We start from the raw sequence: 20,976 nt of genomic DNA on the forward strand, positions 1-20,976 counted from the left end.
TGCACAGTGTTATTTTCACTCCAGTTCCTGTCTCTTTGTTCCTATAATGTTTGTCAGATAATATGAGAAATGGCAGTTTTAGACTAGTAGCTGAGATCTGTTTCTTTTTGCAGCTGCTGTTTTGGTATGCCTGCTCCTCTCCAGGCTGTATGTAAAGAATTTTGTTTCAGTAAACAGCTTGGAGAGTTTTTTTTAGAGCAGGCAAACGCTTCACACATTAGAATTAACCTGAGGCATTTTTTTTCTAAGTTAGATACTTTACTCTATGTAAATGAAGGAGTCTGGAGAGTGCAGAGGCTTCCCACCTCCTTCTCTCCCCCAGCTTCTGCACACAGGACCCTCTGAACATATCTGACCATAGCTTGTGGGATATGGCCTTGTGTACTAGGGTGGCCATACTACGCCTGCATGAGTACGCCCCACATCTGCACAATAAGCCAAAGCCTCAATCATGACCACCTCTGTGCTACTGCACAGTACGCTGTGCTGGCGGGAGGTGAGGAGTGCGGCTGCAATCTTTCAAGAGCTTTGGTGGTCATGAGGACGTGGGAAGCCTCTGGAGCAGCAAGGAGACAGTAATCAGTTTGCATGCACCCTTGAAAACACTTAGGTTGTTCCTGAGGATTACAGTGTGAACCTCCAGCAGACTGAATTGTCCTCAGGCTCAGTTCCCACTTGTGTAGAAAATGTACCCGTTCGATACGTTTTCTGCACCTCTGGGAAACGTAAGACGTGGAACCTATTGATAAAAATAGGATCTGCTTCCACTTCAAAACAGAATGCAAAGTGCCGATCTGCTTTGTTTTTCCAGACGAGCGGATGTGTTTCCCATGGCCACATATAAAGTGAACGTGACAAGAAAATGGAGCGGACAACGAACTGGTCCCCTCTGCTGTGTGCCAAACTGAACAACGAATGGGAGGTTGAGTAGGAACCGAATAGAGTACTATCCCGTTTGACAAGATTTTGGCCTCAATTCATTAAGCTTATCTCCTGTCTTTAATAACGTTTCTAGAGTTGTTACCATGGTGATAAGGCATGTAGTATTCAGGAAACATTTTACCTCAGGCAAACCTAAAGTTAACTCTTCTGTCTTTAAGTTAACTCTCCAATCCTTAAAATAACTCCAGAGTTAAAGACAGGCTGTTTATTAACTGCATGTGAAAATAACTACAGAGGAGGTAAATTAACTACAGAGGAGGTAACGTAAGGAATCAAGAGATAAGATAACTCTCTCACTGTGTGGAGGTAAGTTTTCTCTTGCCTTAGGGCTCGTTTCCACTATCGCGAATGCGCATGCGTCCAACGCATGCGGATTCGCACATGTAATGCAAGTGGATCTGCCTGTTTCCACTGTAGCGTTGTTGAGGTGCGTTTTTTTTTTTCAGCGGTGAAAAAACGCACAAAAGAGCCGCAGATTTTGCCTGCGAGTGGAATGCATGCGAAACGCCGCTAATGTATTTAATAGGGAATTCGCATGCTGTTTTGGTATGCGAATTCGCATGAAATCAATGGAAAAGCACACCGGCATTGCCATGGTTAAATTCGCATACATCGTCATCCATGCGAATTCGCATGAAAATTCACATGCATGCGAAATTCGCATCCGCATGCGAATTTTGCCGCAGCGATTTCGCAGCGCAATAGTGGAAACGAGCCCTTATTATCTCCAGCATGATCTTAGTGAATTGAGGCCATTGACACTATTCTGTGAAGAAGCCAGGAGGAAATAAAACACTAGTGATAGACCCGGCGGGCCAAAAAGGGAATAATCTACAGCGCAATTTTCACCCTGGCACATTGTTTCTCATGTTTTTGTTTTGTTTACACTGTTAAATGTTCCCCTTTTTAAAGGACAACTGAAGCGAGAGGTATATGGAGGCTGCCATATTTATTTCCTTTTAAGCAATACAAGTTTCCTAGCTTGTCCTGCTGATCCTTTGCCTCAAGTACTTTTAGCCATAGACCCTGAACAAGCATATGAAGATCAGGTGTTTCTGACATTATTGTCAGATCTGACAAGATTAGCTTGCTTGTTTCAGGTATTTCAGACACTACTGCAGCCAAATAGATCAGCAGGACAGCCAGGCAACTGGTATTGTTTAAATGCAAATAAATATGGCAGCCTCCCTATCCCTCTCGCTTCAGTTGTCCTTTATTCTGGGAATACACGGTTTGTACCACTCGATCGAGCTATTAGATGGCTCAAGTGATAATTTCCGACATGTCCGATCACCCGCCGGGTCGATTCTGCGCTCGATACCGCGGGTGGGACAATGGAAAAAGCTAAGGAAAACGAGCAGAAGATAAAAGAATCGCCCGCGGGGACGAGCGGGAATCGATCTGGCGGCATAATCGAGCGGTACCGTGTATTCCTGACATAAGGGTTCGTTTCCACTAGACTCGTTGCTATGCGGAAACCGCTCCGCAACGCAAGGAAACTGCAATCAATTCAGGTCAGTGGAGTAGTTTGCATTGACGCAAATTTACCTACGCGATGCGACACGGGGGAAATTATGGCTAGCGTGCTACAGTTTTCAACAGCACGTATCCGAGTCCTTATAGCTGCCAACGGGAAGCCGCATGACGCCACAACAGGAAGCGTCCTTGTGGAGGGATTTGAGGCAATGCGGTGATCGCCTCACGTCTTAAGCGACGGTGGAAACGGGCTCTTAAATTCTTTTGAAGACCTTTCCCGCAGAAGGCTAAACACTCCTTCCACCTATTGGCTGCACCTGAATGTCAGCGTTTGTGTCAGAACTTGTCATATGATCATGTTACTTGGCAGCAAAAAAAAAAAAGCACCTTGCTGCATTTGAGTGCGGCCATGCTCAGCTGTAAGGCCCAGTGCACACCAAAACCGCTAGCAGATCGTCAAAACGCTAGCGGTTTTGGGAGCAGAGAGCAGATATTTGGCCGGGTGCACACCAAGCGGATTTTGTATGCGATCCACCAGCCGCATCAGCCAGTGTAAACGCTTGGCTATTGTATTTCAATGTGTGGTGCACACCGGCGGTTTGAGTTATTTTTAGCAAACCGCAAACGCGCAGCAGGAGGCGCGTTTGCGGCTTAGCAAAAACCTCAAGCCGCCGGTGTGCACCATCCCATTGCAATACATTAGCCAAGCATTTTTCCAGGCGGATGCGGCTGGCGGATCGCTCCAAAAACCGCTCGGTGTGCACTGGGCCTAACTCAGTGCAGTGGCCACCTCTGCACTGCCTGTACAAAGTGCTAGCAAGTGCCTGGCTGTTCTGCAGTAATTATGGATAGGTGGTGAACAGGTGGAGTAAGATTTGGTAAGTTGGTGGAGCGTTCTGCACACTCAAACCATAGATTCTTCAAAACATCCATACTCTACCCAGACTTGTTAAGGTGGCCATTCACTGTTTTTTTTGTTTTGTTTTGTTTTTTTTACTTCGATTGAATAATGTTACCCATAAATGAAACGAATGGCTCAAAATCCAGTTTTCATGTAGAATTTATTCTTAGCCAATATTTGATCACATTTTTAAAATGAATCGAGAGTTTGGTTGTTTTATTCAATGGAACAAGGAGTTAGAGTTTTTCACTATGTATTTGATCAACGTTTACTTGACCTGATTCATAGCCTCTGACCGATTAAAGGTGGAAAAATGGAACAAAAATTGACCCTAGTGTATGGACTGAAAATTTAATAATATTCAATTAATGGTACTTATCCGTTAGCCGGGCGCATCCGGCAGGTGGCGACAAAACTCCACCAGCGTTACATCTTTCCCTACTATCCATGTCGGCCTGGAGGGGGAATAGTAATTGGCACCACCTGCCGGATGTGCCTGGCTAACTGATAAGTACCCAATTAATTTATTACAAATCTATTCTAAGAATCGATAGGTTAATCAAACGTGCTATAATCGACCGGTGTATGGCCAGCATAAGCAGATGCATTGTCTTTCAAAAGGAGACCTGCTGCAGATTTTCTCATTCTTTGTCTTTCAATGCCTGCATTAATTGTTGCTCCATCAGTCAACCTGCTTCCCACATAGCAACAGAACACACTGCTAGCCTGCAGGCCAGCGACATGTCTGAACAGTGTTGGCCCTGCAATGTTGCTCAAGGGATCGGCTCCTGAACCCCTGGCAGGCGACATGCCTCAAACGTGTGTACAGTAGGTAGTGAAAATCATACAGATCTGCCTAGTCCATCTCCTCATGGGGAATTCTTAGTATTTTATTCTTTACAAAAGCACTACCTTAAAAGTATCTATACAAGGATGCCTTCCAGCCTGCCTACTTCCTTGAAGGCCTAGGTCTCACTAGGGATTGCTGCTGCGCTCGGAAATCGTACAAGCGCTTTGTGCACAAGTAGGATTGTGAACCTGATTCCTGGGTGTTTAGAAGTAAACTGTACAGTGCTTCCAATTTACGCTTTCAATTTTTTTTATCCCTTTGTGAATAAAGCTAGTTTATTCTACCTACTGAGTGTTCCAATATCGGGCTTCCACCAGTAGCCCTCCCCCTAGTAGAAAAGGTTGCAGGTGCTTCTCTAGCTCCAATCAGACAAGCGCCTGTGACTTCTCCTGTTTAAAAGCTATTCTGCAGCATTTGTATTCTGTCCTAATTTTTAAATGGCTAAAAATAGAATGCAGAGAAGATAGAAGAACCATCTTTAACTAGTTTGTAAATGCTGTGGTATGCTCATCCTACATACAGAAACTGCTTCAGACCTTTGACAAGTGGCTGTTCAGAACAGCATTGATTCTCCACCCAGAGGCCTGGAACCCACTAGAAACGCTTTTCTGAGCACTTGTGATTTAAAAAATCTCTTGCTAATGTAATGCAATGTGTGTGATCCCACTTGAGTAGTGTGATTTTCTAAAATAAAAAATCCTCCATAGCATTACATTATCAAGAGCTTTTAAATTCACAAGCGCTTAGAAAAGCACTGCTAGCGGGTTCCAGGCCTAAAGGCCCATTCTTACTTGTAGTCGCAAAATGCTAGCGATTAGCATTAGCGTTTTGCGCTGGTGGTTTTACTGCGATTGAGGTAAAGTCACTGTGTGCTCTCGATTTTTGAGTGATCGCGATTAGCGCTTTTTAGCATTCTAATTGCTCTAGAATTGCAGAGAAATGCTGCAAGTATCACGTTTTAGATCAGCTGTAATCGTCCCAGTGAGAATGGGTCCTGCTGCCTCTTTACACACTGCTCTTAAACCCATGCGTTTTTGCCAGAGCTTGGATTATTAGGGCCCGTTTCCACTATCACGAATTTGCATGCGTTGCCCGCATGCAGATTCGCACAGCCAGTACAAGTGGATGGGACTGTTTCCACTTGTCCGTTTTCCTGAACGTTTTTCTGTGCAGAAAAAATCTGCACGCTAGGGCCCTCAGAATTCGCCTGCGTGTGGAATGCAGGCGAATCGCACGCAATGTATTTAATAGGGAAATCGCATGCGTTTTCCCCATGCGTTTTTTGCCGCGAATTCGCATGCAATTTCGCATAGGTATCCATGTTAATTCACACAGGCAGTGACATGGTTAAAATCGCATCACCCTAACCTATGCGAAATCGCGGCAAAAAACGCATGTGGAATCGCACCCGCATGCGATTTGCCTGCGGTGATTCGCCGGCGATTCCGCAACGCTATAGTGGAAACGGGCCCTTAACATATATTTTCATATAGTTAAATCATGAATACATTAGAAAAAGTGCAAAATATGAAGTTGATTTATAAGAATGACGATTTTGCAGACTTATTGCTTGGTTGATGTTAGCGTTGTAGTGCACAAAGCTAGCATCAGGGGAGGACTGGGACCTTTTGGCCTGGGGGGACAACACAAACTAGAGGCCCGTTTCACGGCATCCCCAGCCCAAAGCCATATCTTTCTTGTGTACAAATCTTCAAATTGTGATGACTAACAGCCCCAGCCCCTCCCCCCTTCACCCTCCCCCACACACACACTATGTACCTGATGCCTAACCCCATTTCTCCGCACAATCTACCTGTCTGTGTCTGATGCCTAACCTTAAAGGTGCTACTTACCCAGGGCTCGTCCAACCCCAAGCTCCCAGCATGTCCCTTGCCGCAGCTCTGCAGTCAGCTGTTCGCTGCCGCTGCCTCCCAACCCCCGGCGATGACGTCAGGCCGACTGCGCCTGTGCGAGCGGCGCTGTCAATCACCGCCACATGGACCAGAGCGTACTGTGCAGACGCAGAACTACTGTGCCTGCGCAGTACACTCCGGTCCACGTGGCGGTGATTGATAGTGTTGCTCGCACAGGCGCAGTACAGGCCGACATCCAGGTCGGACTGGTGCCATCGCCGGGGACTGGGCTGACTACAGAGCTGCGGCGAGGGACATGCTGGGAGCGTGGGGCTGAAGGAAGCCCCGGGTAAGTAGCACTTATTTCATTAAAAATGCCTGATAACTTCTTTAAACAACCCCCCCTCACACACACACACACACACACAAACCTACCTACCTGGTGATGCCTAACCCCACTCCTGCCCACCCACCCACCATACAAACTACTTGTCTGACACCTACCCCCCCCCCCCCCCCCCCACTCCAACTACCTGTTTGACAGTGCCTAACTGCCTGCCTCCCCCCTCCCCTGCAGCCAATCACACCACAAGAAGAGAAAACGTTCCCCCATTAGGCCAGGGTCAGAATGGGGATGATTATCACACACAAAAAAAACTCAGAGGGCACTGGCCTGGCGCCTGGGCAGAGAATTAAATTTGTCAGCAGTAGCAGGCAGGCAGCAAAGTGTGAGTAACTAAGTGACAAGAAGGGAGAAGAAGTACAGAAACAAAATTTATAAAAACCACCTTCTCCTCTGACAACCTGGACCTGACCTCCTCTATCCTCCTGTCTCCTCAGTCCTACACCTCCTCCTCCTCCACAGCAGCAAGCAGCTATAGGTGGCATCTCCGACTCCCAGCCCCCCGAGTGTCCGACTCCTCCAGCCAAGACAGCCAGACGCTCGTAGCCACAGCTCCAGGCCCCCAGCCCCCCCAGCACAGAAAGCTGAAGAGTGAGACAGCTCACTCCGATGACACCGCAGGCACAGCAGCACGTTGCGGGCGGCAATGGCTCCAGGCAGGGGGCGGAGTCAAGCAGGGTCAACCCACCGGTCCGGAGAGGACCTAAGCTATTTGTGTCCTTGTGCCGCTCACATCCACCACAGGCACAGCCACGCACAAGGGCACACCACGGCCGGCCGCCTCAGCCCCTTTTCTGATTGGATACTTCAACTTGCCGGGAAATATCGCGCGAGGTTGCGACCGCCAGGGCCGGGCCGAGGCATAGGCTGGAGAGGCTCCAGCCTCAGGGCGCAGTGTAGGAGGGGGCGCACAATTCATTCAGCTGTCATTCCTAATTGTGTTTGAAGCAGAAAGAGATAAGAAAAGGAGATACATGGAAGTGACTACAAGCCAGATAACTAGATATTAAGGTGTTGGGGAGGTTGTGGGCCCTGTGCCGCCTCTTAGTCTAATAGCAATCAGTGTGTGAAGGCTGGGATGGGAGGGATGGAGGGGCGCACTTTGGTGTCTCAGCCTTGGGTGCTGGAGGACCTTGTCCCAGCTCTGGCGACCGCCACTGCGAACCTGTCACCTGTGGTATGTCTGCGGCCGCTGCGTATAGCAGTGGTCGGCCCTAATTACTTAAGATTCGGGCGGCCCGGGGGGCAATTGCCCCCCGTCCCCCTGGGCCAGTCCTCCCCTGGCTAGCATTAAGGTGGACAAATTTATTAAAGTTTCCTGTCGATATTTGTCAGATTCTATTGCTGGTTAAATCTGCCACAAACTATGCTGATCGATCGTTTGTGAGTCGGATGTGCGGCAGTAGTGGCGTTTGATCATGGGAGAACTGATGTGCCGTGTTGGCAGTAAAGCTTACACTCGCCTGTCGGTGCCGTGACAAACACTATTGGGCGAATACTGGAGGTGCATGCCACTGTGCCTCTAGTGTTTGACTTGGGATGGAGAGAAGATACGCCCCTGCAGATAGGTGATTATAAGCTCTGCCACCTACAGTCTGCCCGACCTGAGGGGGAAACATATTGCCAGGAGAAACACCTGTGGTGGGCCCAGCAGGCAGTGCGCAGCTCCACAGATCAATAGATGTCATGCTGAAATCTATCGAAAATCTGTGCCTAGTGTGTGGAAGGATTCAGTCCCTTTCAGATCAGATTTGATCTAAGGATCAATCTGATGGTCAAAACCGGTGGCCATCTATAAGTGTATGGACACCTTTAGCAGCAGGTGCAGATCAACAACTGACAACTGACTGAGGATGCAGTGGTGCGTAGCAGCGGCCAGTGGCCAGGAAAATAAATCATCTAGCAGTGGCCAGGAAAATGAATCATTCTACACGAATCAATGTATTATTATTTATTTAGTATTTATGTGGCGCCAATATCTTCTGCAGCACAGTACAGAGTATATTGTTTTGTCACTTACTGTCCCTCAGAGGCGCTCACAATCGAATCCCTACTATAGTCGTATGTCTATGTATGTATCATAGTCTTGGGCCAATGTAGGGGAATCCAATTAACTTACCTGTTTGTTTTTGGTGTATGGTGGTCTTTACATAATCTGGTATTCTCTAGTATTTGTAGCCCAAAGCTCTACCTGTGTGATAGGCTTAGTAGATAAATGGGGATGAAATAGTCAAATAGATTTTTTTTTTTTTAACAAAATGGTATAACACCCCATCTGCAGTACTGCGATTAATTGGTCAGCCCCAAAAATTTAGATTTTTTTTGTTTTAACCGTTGTTCACAAGATTGCTACTAAATTAAAGTCCAATGCCTCCTATGTATGGTAGTTTGATGGGATAGCTCTTAACAGAGAAAGTCCACTTTGTATCCTGCAATATACAGAAGAAGATGTCCTAAAAGTTGTAGAATAAAAAATGCAAATTGTGTTGAGGGAAACTCCCAATACAGTAAACATTGCTAAGTCAGTCTGAATTTATGGTTTCCTTGTGACACAGTGGTGCTTGTAGTGTTTATCTGTAACCAAGCTGCTCATGAAATAGTTTGAGTCATGTTGTCACGTGAATAAGCATATTAAGTGATTAGCATTTGCCTCTCTCACCTGGATCATATCAGATCATAGTCAGGGCTTCTGAAATGTACTGTACATCCTCGACTATAAATTGAAAAACGTGGGACTAACTTGCTAAAGCAAAACATAGATGTCCTTATTTTCGGCATGCCTTCTACCGCCTCGGTTTCTCTGGGACTGTCCTGGGTTAGGAGGCTTTATTTAGTAGCCCATGCATCACTGCTAAATTTCCAGGTTTGCAGAACGGCAGTGGAGCAATCCCAGCTGCATGCCCATCCAGCTGTAATGACAGCTGAGGTGATGCAGCATTGTCTGTGCTTGAGCCGCGTCACCCAGAACTGCTTATATGGTCAGCTTTATGTGCAGGGGATGGCAAAAGACACAGGGAGCGACGCTGGAGGAGGGGAGAGTAGGCCTCTGGTGAGTATCACTTTTTTTATTTTCAGGTGCCACCACTGACACAAGGGATTATAAGGTTGACACTAATATTTATTAGGGGGGGGGGGGGGTGCGGTGCATATGGATGCCGGAGAGAGAAAGGGAGGGAGGATGGATTTCAATTCAATGTTTAAAAGCAAAATAAGATTATAGGATTCCAGGAAAGACTTAAGGTAGCCATACACTGGTCGATTTGCCATCAGATTCGACCAACAGATAGATCCCTCTCTGATCGAATCTGATCAGAGAGGGCTCGTATGGCTGCCTTTACTGCAAACAGATTGTGAACCGATTTCAGCCTGAAACCGTTCACAATCTGTTGTGGTGGTGCTGCCGCCGCTCCCCCCGCCCGCATACACGCATACATTACCTGCTCCGCCGGCGCGACTCCAGTCCCCAGGTCTCCGCTGTCTTCTCCGCTCTGGTCTCCAGGTCCGGCATGCTTTACTTCTTCCTGCCCGGCAGAAAGTTTAAACAGTAGAGCGCCCTCTACTGTTTAAACTTCCTGCCGGGCAGGAGGAACTGAAGCATGCTTGAGACCAGAGCGGAGAAGAAGCAGCGGGGGCAGTCGCGCCGGCAGAGCAGGTAATGTATTGCAGCTCTATTGCGGCGGTCGTCGGGCACTCGAACGCCGTTAGCGACGCGCTCCCTACCCGCGGGTGATCGACGGTAATTTTCCGCACGGAGCGATCGACGGGATCGGACGAAATGGCTCGAAATTCGGCGTGTAGCGCGAACGATTGGCAGCAGATTCGATCCCAGTGATCGAATCTGCTGTCGAAACAGCGGCAAATCGGGCCAGTGTATGGCCAGCTTTAAGGTGGCCATACACTTATAGATTTGCAGCAGATTCGACCATCAGATTTCTGTCAGATGCCTGTCAAGTCAAATCTGACAGGAATCTATCTGATGTGTGCCACACACTAGGAACAGATTTCCAACAGATTTCTGAATGAAATCTATTGGAAAGCGATCTAAATGCATTATTGGACTATTAGATCCACCGCAACTCTATGAGCCATCGATCTGCTGCCAGCAACCAATCGACTTAGATCTTCCATCCTGTCAGATCAAATCCATCGAAATCGGCCACAAATCGATGGAATGGGGAATTTGATTGAATCGATTTCTGATCGATTCTATAGGATCGATCGATGGCTGAAATCGACCAGTGTATGGGCCCCTTTACAGTATTTAGTATTATTTTTATATACAATTGTTACTCCTCAGTTTATTTTTGCTTCAGGTTCTCTTTAGTTAAAGAAGTGTTTTTGCTTTCTGACTTTTCTGACAGTTCCCACATTCTGTTCTGTGATTACTGTAAACACTTTTTTATTTGTCATCTAGTTAAACAAGATTCCAACCACACAATAGGAGTGGAGTTTGGATCCAGGATTGTGAATGTTGGCGGTAAATCAGTGAAACTTCAGATCTGGGACACAGCCGGACAAGAGAGGTTTAGGTAATAGAATTTGACAGTTGAATTATGGTTCTGTTTCAGCTCTAATAACTACCAAGCCTGTGTTTAGTCGGTTTGATTAAAATAAGGTTAAAGTGACACTGAAGCGGAAAAAAAAACTTTATGATATAATGAATTGTATGTGTAGTACGGATAATGAATAGAACATTAGTAGCAAACAAAATCTCATATCTTTATTTTCAGTTAAATAGCTTCATCATCCTGTGTAATAAAATACAAGTGTCCCTGTGTCAGTGCTTTGCGCTACTGCGCATGTCTAAAGGTGGCCACACACGATAACAAAGTGATCCGATTTTACGGCAATTCGATGATAACGATCAGATCTCCCGAAAAAATCAAATGCTTTTTTTTCATTCGACTGAAAAATCTGATCGGATTTCCCATGTTCTTCGATTTTTATCGATCCAGAATGCCAGATATTTTTCTTCAATCTTTCTAAAGATTGTATAGTGTGTGTTAGATTGCCAAATTATTAATCTACACACCCTAGCAATTTTGTCAGAGTTTCCAATCATTTTTATCATAATAGGAAAAAAATTGAACATAGGTGTGTGGTACATTGGTCATATTTTTGAAATGTTACAAATAGTCAGAAAAATTGATTGCAATTCTTAAATTGAACAGATATTTAAAAAATTGTATGGTGTGTGGCCACCTTAACACTGACAGCCGTTCAGACAGGACGCACTGCGGGCGGGCAGCGGACTGGTGCGCGCACGGCAGAAAGGGGCACGTGCGGCGGGCGGGTCCAAAATCTGAAAAAGTTTTTTTAATTTTTGTTTTCAGCACCTTTTACACTTGGGGTTGTCTGCCTGGCTGCCAAAAAATGCTATCACAGTGAGCTGGGGTCGCGGCACAGTAACATGGCCAACTTGTGCGGTGACCCCGGAAGTGAGGCTTAATTTCAATGAAAAGTATGCATCACTGATTTGGTTGCACCGTGGCTATGACGCGCAGTGCAACTTCTCAGACGTGGTGAGATCGTTAAAGAGGAGCTGTTAGGTATAAGATCTCAGAGGAAAAAAAAACATATCAGTAGCTAAATATTGGCTGTACTTACATTACATATGCATTTCACTGTCCACGTTTGGATTTCACAGAAGTTTCATATAGTATTTGCAGAGAATGATGCTCCTGACAGCTCATGGCAGGTTCCTTGTTTGTCTGTCTCCTATGAAGCCAATTGTGTCGTCATGTCCTCCCTGCTTCCTGATGATTCGACTTACAAAAAAGATCCTAATGGACAACACTACTGTGCAGTGAATATTAATTAGCCATGTGGCTAGGAACAATAGCGGACTCATGCACTATACTCTGCCCTGTGATTTTTCAGTGCTGTGAGCTGGGCTACGTTACAAGCTGCTGTAACATGAGCCTGTAACTTCTCACTAGCAGCCGAGGGAAGGACCCAAGGTGGGGAGAAGCAGCCCCAGAATGCTTTGCAGTATGTTATGCGGCCTCTCGTCCTACTTAAAGGGAACCTTAACTGAACGGGGGGTAAAGAGTTTCAATTACCTGGGGCTATTACCAGCCCCCTGCAGCAGTCCTGTGCCCTCGGAGCCGCTCTGGAATCCTCCGGTCCCCCCGCTGTCACTTAGTTTCGTTTTTGACGACTCACCAGTCGGCTGGCCGCCATGCGTATTATTGGACGCATTCCCTACTGCAATTAGCGCTGTTGCGGACCGCAAACAAATATACGAGTTGCTGCATTCCGCACGCGTAGATATGCGGCAACGCGTATTTTTGTACGCGTTGCAGTCCACAACAGCGCTAATTGCAGTAGGGAATGCGTCCAATAATACGCATGGCGGCCGGCCGACTGGTGAGTCGTCAAAAACGAAACTAAGTGACAGCGGGGGACCGGAGGATTCCAGAGTGGCTCCGAGGGCACAGGACTGCTGCAGGGGGCTGGTAATAGCCCCAGGTAATTGAAACTCTTTAACCCCCGTTCAGTTAAGGTTCCCTTTAAGAGCTTGGGAATAACAGCCTTGCTGTTCAGCACACATCAAAAGTAAGAGAGATTTTTAACTTCAGTATTGCCTTTTTGGCTTCCTTCTAAACTGTTTAACACAGGAGAATAGAGGTTTAAATAAGCTTTTGCAGCCTGACAGTTACTCTTTAAAGCAGGCCTGAACTCAGAATGTCCTCTCTGCTCTAAAAGATACACAAAGGCATAATAACCTTTAAACAAAAAACAGTTTAACCACTTGATGATCACAGTGGTAACCCTCCCCCCCCCCCCCCCCCCTAAAGACCAGGCTGATTATTACTAAAACGGCCACTGCAGCTTTAAGGCCAAGCTGCAGGGCCACACAACACAGTACACAAGTGACCCCCCCCCCAACAGAGCTCTCTGTTGGTGGTGGGGTCTGATCGCCGCCCCCCCCCCCCCCCCCCCCCAGTTGTTTGTTTGTTTTTTTAATCAATATTTATGTTCGCTTTTTTTATATTTTTAACTTTTTCTTTCATTATCTTCTTTCCAGCAAACCCCTCCCTCCCCCCCTGCCGGCCAATCACGCGATCGGCTGTCATAGGCTTCTACTTATGATAGCCGATCGCTCTCTTGTTCCCCAGGGGGGCAGCCGTGTCACACGGCTGTCCCCAGTGCAGCGCTGCTGTTGACCGCTGCGCTATGTAAATAGACAGCGATCACGCCGTCTTAAGTCTCCCCGCTCGGAGATTGAAGATGGGGCAGAGCTCCGCCCCTCGAGAAGGAGATGCGCGCGCAGCCTGCACGCGATTTCCTTCAGTAGCAGGCTTCAGGACCTGACGCCAATTGGCGTTAGGCGGTCCTGGGGTTGCCGCGGCTGCCACTCCCATCGGCATGGAGCGGTAGTAAAGTAATAAAAGATCGCACCAAGTGTAAAAAGAGCCTTAAACCCTGTGGTTTAAAGGTTAAATAAAATAAAAATACGGTAGTACATCTTAAAAGCCTATTCAGTCATAATTACACATTCTATAGCTACTCTTGTAAAATAAAGTTATCATTACCTCCCGAGTCTTTCTTCTAACTCACTCCCCGAGCCTTCTGTCTGCTGGCTTCTGACACATAGCCCCGCCCCTTGCAGGAAAGGGCCATGACTCTTAGTGGCATTTTCTCTATTTCTGATAGAGGAGTGTCATGGCACTCTTATGAAGGGGGGCGCTGAAAGCTGGCGGGTACGAGGCTTGGGGAGTGCGTTGGAAGAAACAGACCCGGGAGGTAATTTTATAATTTTATTTTACAAGATGACCTATTGAATTTGTACTGTAATTGTGACTGAAAAGACTCTCCAATTTTCCATGGGGTCCTTGTCCAGAATGCCTGCAGTATTCCCAGGTGAAGATATGCCATTCTGTATGGACTAATTCATGTCTCTCTCCTTAACAGATCAGTTACCCGAAGCTACTACAGAGGAGCAGCAGGAGCACTGCTAGTCTATGACATTGCAAGGTGAGTGCATACTGCTTGTATCACTTCTTAAATCACAGTTTCTCATTCTAACAAGCCCTTTACACCAGCTCCCTGAGATTGAAGGACGCTGTGTCCTGGCCAGTCCTGCCCAGTGCTTGTGTGCAAAGGTTCCGGTCAGACCTGTTCCTCGCTCACAACTGCAGCCTGGTTTTGGCCCAAGAAGATTAATGATTAACTGCTCTTTATACCTTACGGAAAGTCATATGATCTGTGCTGTGTTTATAGACTAGAACATATTAAATGAAGTGTAATTAAAGATATAGAACTACTGTGATTGATCTGAAAGTGGGTGTATAAATGCAAGTTACGCAAACACATTACCTTACTGTAATAAAAGCGAACCATGGAAGAGCTGCTGTTCTTTTTCCAACTAGTGTCACTGCACCGAAATGTTGGCGGATGTTGAAGGACAGTTATCAGTATACGAAAATCTGTCATAAATGGCCTGCATTTCCATATTGTCTGCGTCATTATCATGTATTCTGCGTCAATATTTGTAGTAAGAAATATTTGTTCTTTTGTGCTTCTCATAAGTATGTGTACACATTTATTTTAAAACCTTTTTGATCATGGTGCTTTAAATGAATTTTATGCTGTGGCACCTACCCCAGATCCAGAATCTTTGCACCAGGATAATGACACTTGTCCCACCCTCTCCCCATGTGACCCCCTGCTCCTGACCCTAGTATATTGGTCCCAAGTAGGGATGGTCAATGAGTTGCAAATAATTTTGAGTTAATGCAGCATTATGCTAAATTTGTATGCAAATTTATGCAGCTAGAAAATAAACCAATCAAATCCTGCTGAGGTAAAATTTGATTGGTCCATTTTCAAGCTAAATAAATTTGCATATAAAATTTGCATAATGCTGCATCAACTTGAAATTACTTGTATCTCACTGACCATCCCTAGTCCCAAGCTGTTGGGCGCAATGCCCACAGCCTAGCGGCCTCAGAGCGTTCTAGTCTTGTGCGTCATCAGTGCACAATGCAGGGGATATGCCTGGAGAAAGAGTTTAGGGAGGGATCAATGAGAAGGGCGAAGAAATGCAAGATCAGTGCAGTAGTGAGAGTTAACATGCTATTTTTTTGAGCCCCGTTTCAAGCACCATTTCTAACCTCTTCAGGACCACAGGCTTACACCCCAAAGCCCCCCCCCCCCCCCCCTCCCCCTAGTGACCAGGCCATTTGTCACAATTCAGTGCCATGCAGCTTTAACAGTTCGCTGCACAGCCATACAACTTGGCACACAAATGAATCCAGGGCTGTGGAGTCGGTACAAAAATCTTCCGACTCCGACTCCTCAGTTTCTGAAACCATGACTCCAATTCCGACTCTAGGTATCCATAATTGCTCAGACTCCGACTCCTCGACTCCGGCTCCTTAGTCTAACACTTAGCAGGGCTGTGGATTTTGTACAAAAATCATGCGACTCCGACTCCCGAATCCGACTCCTCAGTTTCTGAAACCATGACTCCGACTCCAACTCTGGGTGCCCAAAATTGCCCCGACTCCGACTCCACAGCCCTGAATGAATCTTACCTCCTTTTCTGCTCACGCACAGGGCAGTCTTTGGTTTTTTTTAAAAAAAAGTATCCTTTAAAAAAAAAAAAAAAAAAAAAATCCCCCCATTTCCTTTAACCCCCTCTCCACCCATAAATTGACCCTAAATGGCGGTCGGTATAAAGTCCCCTGCCTACAAGGCATAGCACTGTGGCAGGGATTAGATTGTGTGTGCATCTGAGGGACAGTTAAGTGACAAGGCTGTCACTTCTACAGCGCTGCGGAAGATCTGCAGCGCTGTTTACATTTAATTAACCCCCCATAATTATGATCAGAAGCCATGGGCTAGCAGGCTTATCGTTGTGGCCGCCTTCCTCCCCCTGCAGGGAATGGCGCTTGAACAAGTGCTCATTACCTGCAAATCTCATGCATCGCGAGATGATGCAATTCTGCATTAGGCGGTCCTGGGGGAGCCACTCTGCGGCCACAATTCTGTGTTAGGCGGTCGCAGAGTGGGTAATATGCATTTAGCACAACATTATTTTGAAATCTTTATTTTGATTAAAAGCATAACTTGAGCAGAGTCGAAAATGCCTGTTGCATCAGCTAATGGACTCTCAACACTCCCCTCTGCCTCTGACCTGGTGCAGCTTGTTCAGTCTGAGCCACTCCCTTTTTGGTCACATGAAAATGTGCAGGGGGGGGGGTGTTTGATGGTTATGCCTGCTGAAGCCAGTTACCATAGTGACAGATGACCTTTCATGGCAGGTAGTCTCTAGCAAGGAAGCATAGCATTAGCCTGTCTCTGGGAGAGGCCCCATAGATACTGTATATGGGTGAAATATAAATTAACAAAAAACAATCAGATATTTAGAAAAAAAAATCAAATACTGGGTAAGTGAAAGTAGAGACAAATCGGAGAGATTAGCTCATCCTTAAAGAAAACCTGTACTGAAAAATAGTTCCCCTGGGGGGTACTCACCTCAATAGGGGGAAGCCTCTGGACCCTATTGAGGCTTTCCCCGTCCTCCTGTGTCCCATGGTGGTCTCGCTGCAGCCCCCGGACCGCACAGCCGACAAATCCGACAGCCTGTGCAATATTTACATTTTCGGGCTCCAGTGGGGGCGCTGTTGCAGCTCTTGTGACGGAGATAGGCGAAAATAGCCGATCTCCGTCGGGTCCGCTCTACTTTGCAGGCGCAGGAGACTTGCGTCTGCGCAGTAGAGCGGCCCGACGGAGATCGGCTATTTTCGCCTATCTCCGTGGGAAGAGAGGATACTGTGCCTCCACTGGAGCCAAAAGGTAAATATTTACATCGCCGCCGCTCCGGGAGGATTTTCTCCGCCGCCGTGGGACTGAGGAGGACGGGGGAAGCCTCAATATCATCCGGAGGCTTCCCCCACCTGAGGTGATTTAAACCCCACCCCCGGGGAGTTTTTTCATTACAGATTTACTTCCCATAGCCAGATGTGACCCAAGGATGATACAGCTGAGTCTCAAAACGCCTCTAAATGGCATCATAGATATGAGACACCGAAATTGCCACACAGGAAGAATCACCATTTATTGCACCGCTGACAGGTTGCTTGCACGCTATGCTCAAGTCAGGGGACACAGGTAGTCTTGAGCAGCGCACCCTGTACACCATGTTGCAGGGGATGCGGGGCACAGACACTGCAGGGAGCCAACAGGCAAGAGCTGGATCACTATTGCAAGGTCCTTGCGTTCCTCTGCCAGTAAAAAAAACCTATTTCACCATCCGTCCTGCCGCACTGACTCGCATATAAGTCAAGGGGGTAACTTTTCAGCACATTTTTCATTCATTTTATCTTGTGTGCCTTTCCCAACTTTGTAAGAACACTTGTTCCTTTTGTGCATGGACTATGAAGAATTTTACACCGAACCATTTGATATAAGGTAAAAGACCACGGTCTTTTTAAAGCAGAATTAACAATTACAAGCCCACCTAGTAGGGAATACAACAAGACTAGGAAGTGTCATGACAGTGGATAGAATGTTTCAAATTCATTCAGAAAATTCTTAGTGAGGAAAATGTCCCTGCAGTCATACAGAATCCTGAACAAAAAAGCTTTCTGCAATGCTTGCTCACCCTTACGAGCTGCAGTTAGTGATTATAAGATATTGGAACTAAGCAAACTGAAACAATCTATAAATCCCATGTGGTATGGCTACCCTATCTCCTAAACCTGTGTCCGTTTGAATGGAACATAGGGGAAAAGGTAGATTGGCAGTTGTTCATCCTACAACCATTGGGTGACCACATCCCAAAGCTGTCTTTGTGAACTAGGCCTTAAAGTCTGATATCTGATAGCTTTAGAGGCTAGGGATAGACTTAAAATGTTACAGTTGATGTTACATGTATTGTTGACTGACCTGTCAACAATACATGTTTTTGAATTCTATAATATTAGTATGCAGTTTGATGCTATAATGGTTTAATGTTTAAATGCAAAGAAGGGTTGTATTTCTGTTTTAAAGAGGAACTCCAGTAAAAATAATGTAATAAAAAAAAGTGCTTAAAGGATACCACAACCAAAAAAAGTGTGTGTGTGTGTGTGTGTGTGTGTGTGTGTGTGTGTGTGTGTGTGTGTGTGTGTGTGTGTGTGTGTGTGTGTGTGTGTGTGTGTGTGTGTGTGTGTGTGTGTGTGTGTGTGTGTGTGTGTGTGTGTGTGTGTGTGTGTGTGTGTGTGTGTGTGTTTAAAAATGCATACCATCTGCGCCTCCTGCCCCCTCAGCCTGCCGCCGTTAGTCTAATATAAATCCCTGTGTTTGGCGACTCTCTTGAGCCCCTGTGCTAATCATGTGACGCTTGGGGTAGTGGAGCGCACACGCAGCCCAGAGGAGGCAGAGGGATCAGCGTGCTTCTGAGCCGATCGCTATGCGCCGGCCAGAAGTGAAGAGGGGAGGACATACTGCGCGCACAGGGATGTATATTAGACCAACGGCTGCAGACGGATCGGGGCAGGAGGATCAGATGGTATGTATTTTTAACCCCCCACACACTGCAGCTATAATTTTTTCCGGTTGTGGTATCCTTTTAATGTTTACAAAAATGATATATAAATGATTTAGTCAGTGTTTGCTCATTGTAAAATCTTTGGTCTCCTTGATTTACATTCAGACATTTATTACATAGTGACATTTTTACTGCTGGCAGGTGATGTCACTGGAAGGAGATGCTGCTTGCTTTTTTTTTTTTTTTTTTTTTTTTTTTTTTTTGCCAGTTGGAAACTGCTGTTATTTCCCACAATGCTACAAGGTTCCCACAGTGTGATGTCAGGAACTCAGAGCTGTGAGGTGGTGACATCACACTGTGGGAGGGGTTTCACCACAATATCAGCCATACAGAGCCCCTGATGATCCGTTTGAGAAAAGGAATAGATTTCTCATAGGAAAGGGGGTATCGGTTACTGATTGGGATGAAGTTCAATTCTTGGTTACAGTTTCTCTTTAATGTAAATCTTTCACCACTTTCAGAATACTGGTAACTGTAATGCTGGGAATACACAATACATTTTTGCCACTCGATTTCGCACCCAATCGTTTTCCGTGCTCGATTTGACACCCGATTCTCTTATCTTCCATTCGTTTTCCTTATCTTTTCTCATTGTTCCCTATGTGAAATCGAGCGCGTAATCAATCCGGCAGGAGATCGGACATGTCGGAAATTATCAATCGAGCCATCTTAATGGCTCAAAAATGTACCGTGTATTCCCAGCATAACAGTTCAGTTTATTAAAACAAGCAGGGCAATTTCTGCTGTATGTACTTCTTGAATCTTCCAGTAGGTGGAAACATCATGCTGTTGAAAGTAATGCAACACCATCAGTTCTCATACATTGTGTTGCTGCCTGCTGGAAAATGCTACATGCCAAAGCAGTATCTTATTTCATTGTTGTTTTTCCGCTTTTAATTCATATATGTAGAGGAAAATAGGAATTTACGTTAATAAATAAATATCTTCCCAATTATAGAATATTGCGACTACAGTTCAGTTTACTACAGTAGTAGCAAGCATAAATAATGGTAATCTTAGCTGTATGCAGTTCTTGAATCTTCCACTAGATGGACACCTTGTTCTGTTCATTGTAAGGTAATATAGCAGTTTCTCCCTACTGTTATTGCTATTTTATACTGTACAGTATTCGATTTTTACGTATTTACCGGTATGTTTTGTATTTACATGATATTGACGTATTTTTAGGTCACCAACTGTCCATCAGGGGGGCTAACAATCTAATCCCTAACATAGTCATATGGCCATCATAGTCTGTGGTCAGTTTTTCGGGGAAGCCAATTAACGTATCTGTGTCTTATGAATGTTGCAGGAAACCTGTGCAGATATGAGAACATACAACGTTCATGCAGAGAGTGTCCTGGCCAAAATGCTATCCACTAGTGGCTGGATAGTGTACTGGTTAAAAGGCCCTGGCTCTGAGGGTTAGTTCACACTGCAAGAGCTTTTCCTAAGCATTTGTGATTTTAAAAGCTCTTGCTAATGTAATGCTATGTGTGTTTTCTCATTTGTGAGCGTAGCATTGCATTAGCAACAGCTTTTCAAATCACTAGCCCTTAAGAAGCTCTTGGGCTGTAGCCACACTGTGTGCGTGGTTTCTGAGCGCTTTTTTGACCATCAGCGCTTTCTGAGTGTTTAAAAAAAAAAAAACGCTCCCATTGACTTGCATTAAAATCGTGGTAAAATTTCTGCGATCGCAGCATTTTGAAAAATCAAGATCGTGGCGATGTTACAGCGATTCATATGCAAGTCAATGGGAGCATTTAAAAAAAAAAACCCAAAAAACCCACTACAAGCGCTGGTGGTCAGAAAAGCGCTCACAGTGTGTCTACAGCCTTGCAGTGTGAACCAGCCCTCACACGAGAGACCAGGGTTCATATCTCTGCTCCTCCTGATCAGTAAGCCAGCACTTGGTTAGTTATATTCAGATTTGTGTCTGCAGATGTGCTTTTAGTACTGGCTGCTCAGTAGGAAATTGATGGATCTGCCACATTTCATAAAGCAATTTCC

General features: G+C 45.8%; 1 protein-coding gene across 1 annotated transcript in view; it reads left to right on the forward strand.

Annotated features, from left to right (window-relative positions):
- RAB4B (RAB4B, member RAS oncogene family) overlaps window positions 1-20,976 on the forward strand; it is a 55,027-nt gene that overhangs the window by 16,114 nt on the left and 17,937 nt on the right. Inside the window, exons 3-4 of the mRNA XM_068250797.1 lie at window positions 10,840-10,954; window positions 14,343-14,405. Coding sequence (XP_068106898.1) covers window positions 10,840-10,954; window positions 14,343-14,405 — 178 coding nt within the window. The remainder of the gene's footprint in view (window positions 1-10,839; window positions 10,955-14,342; window positions 14,406-20,976) is intronic.

The sequence above is a fragment of the Hyperolius riggenbachi genome, chromosome 8 (genome assembly GCF_040937935.1).
Source record: "Hyperolius riggenbachi isolate aHypRig1 chromosome 8, aHypRig1.pri, whole genome shotgun sequence".
Lineage (NCBI taxonomy): Eukaryota > Metazoa > Chordata > Amphibia > Anura > Hyperoliidae > Hyperolius > Hyperolius riggenbachi.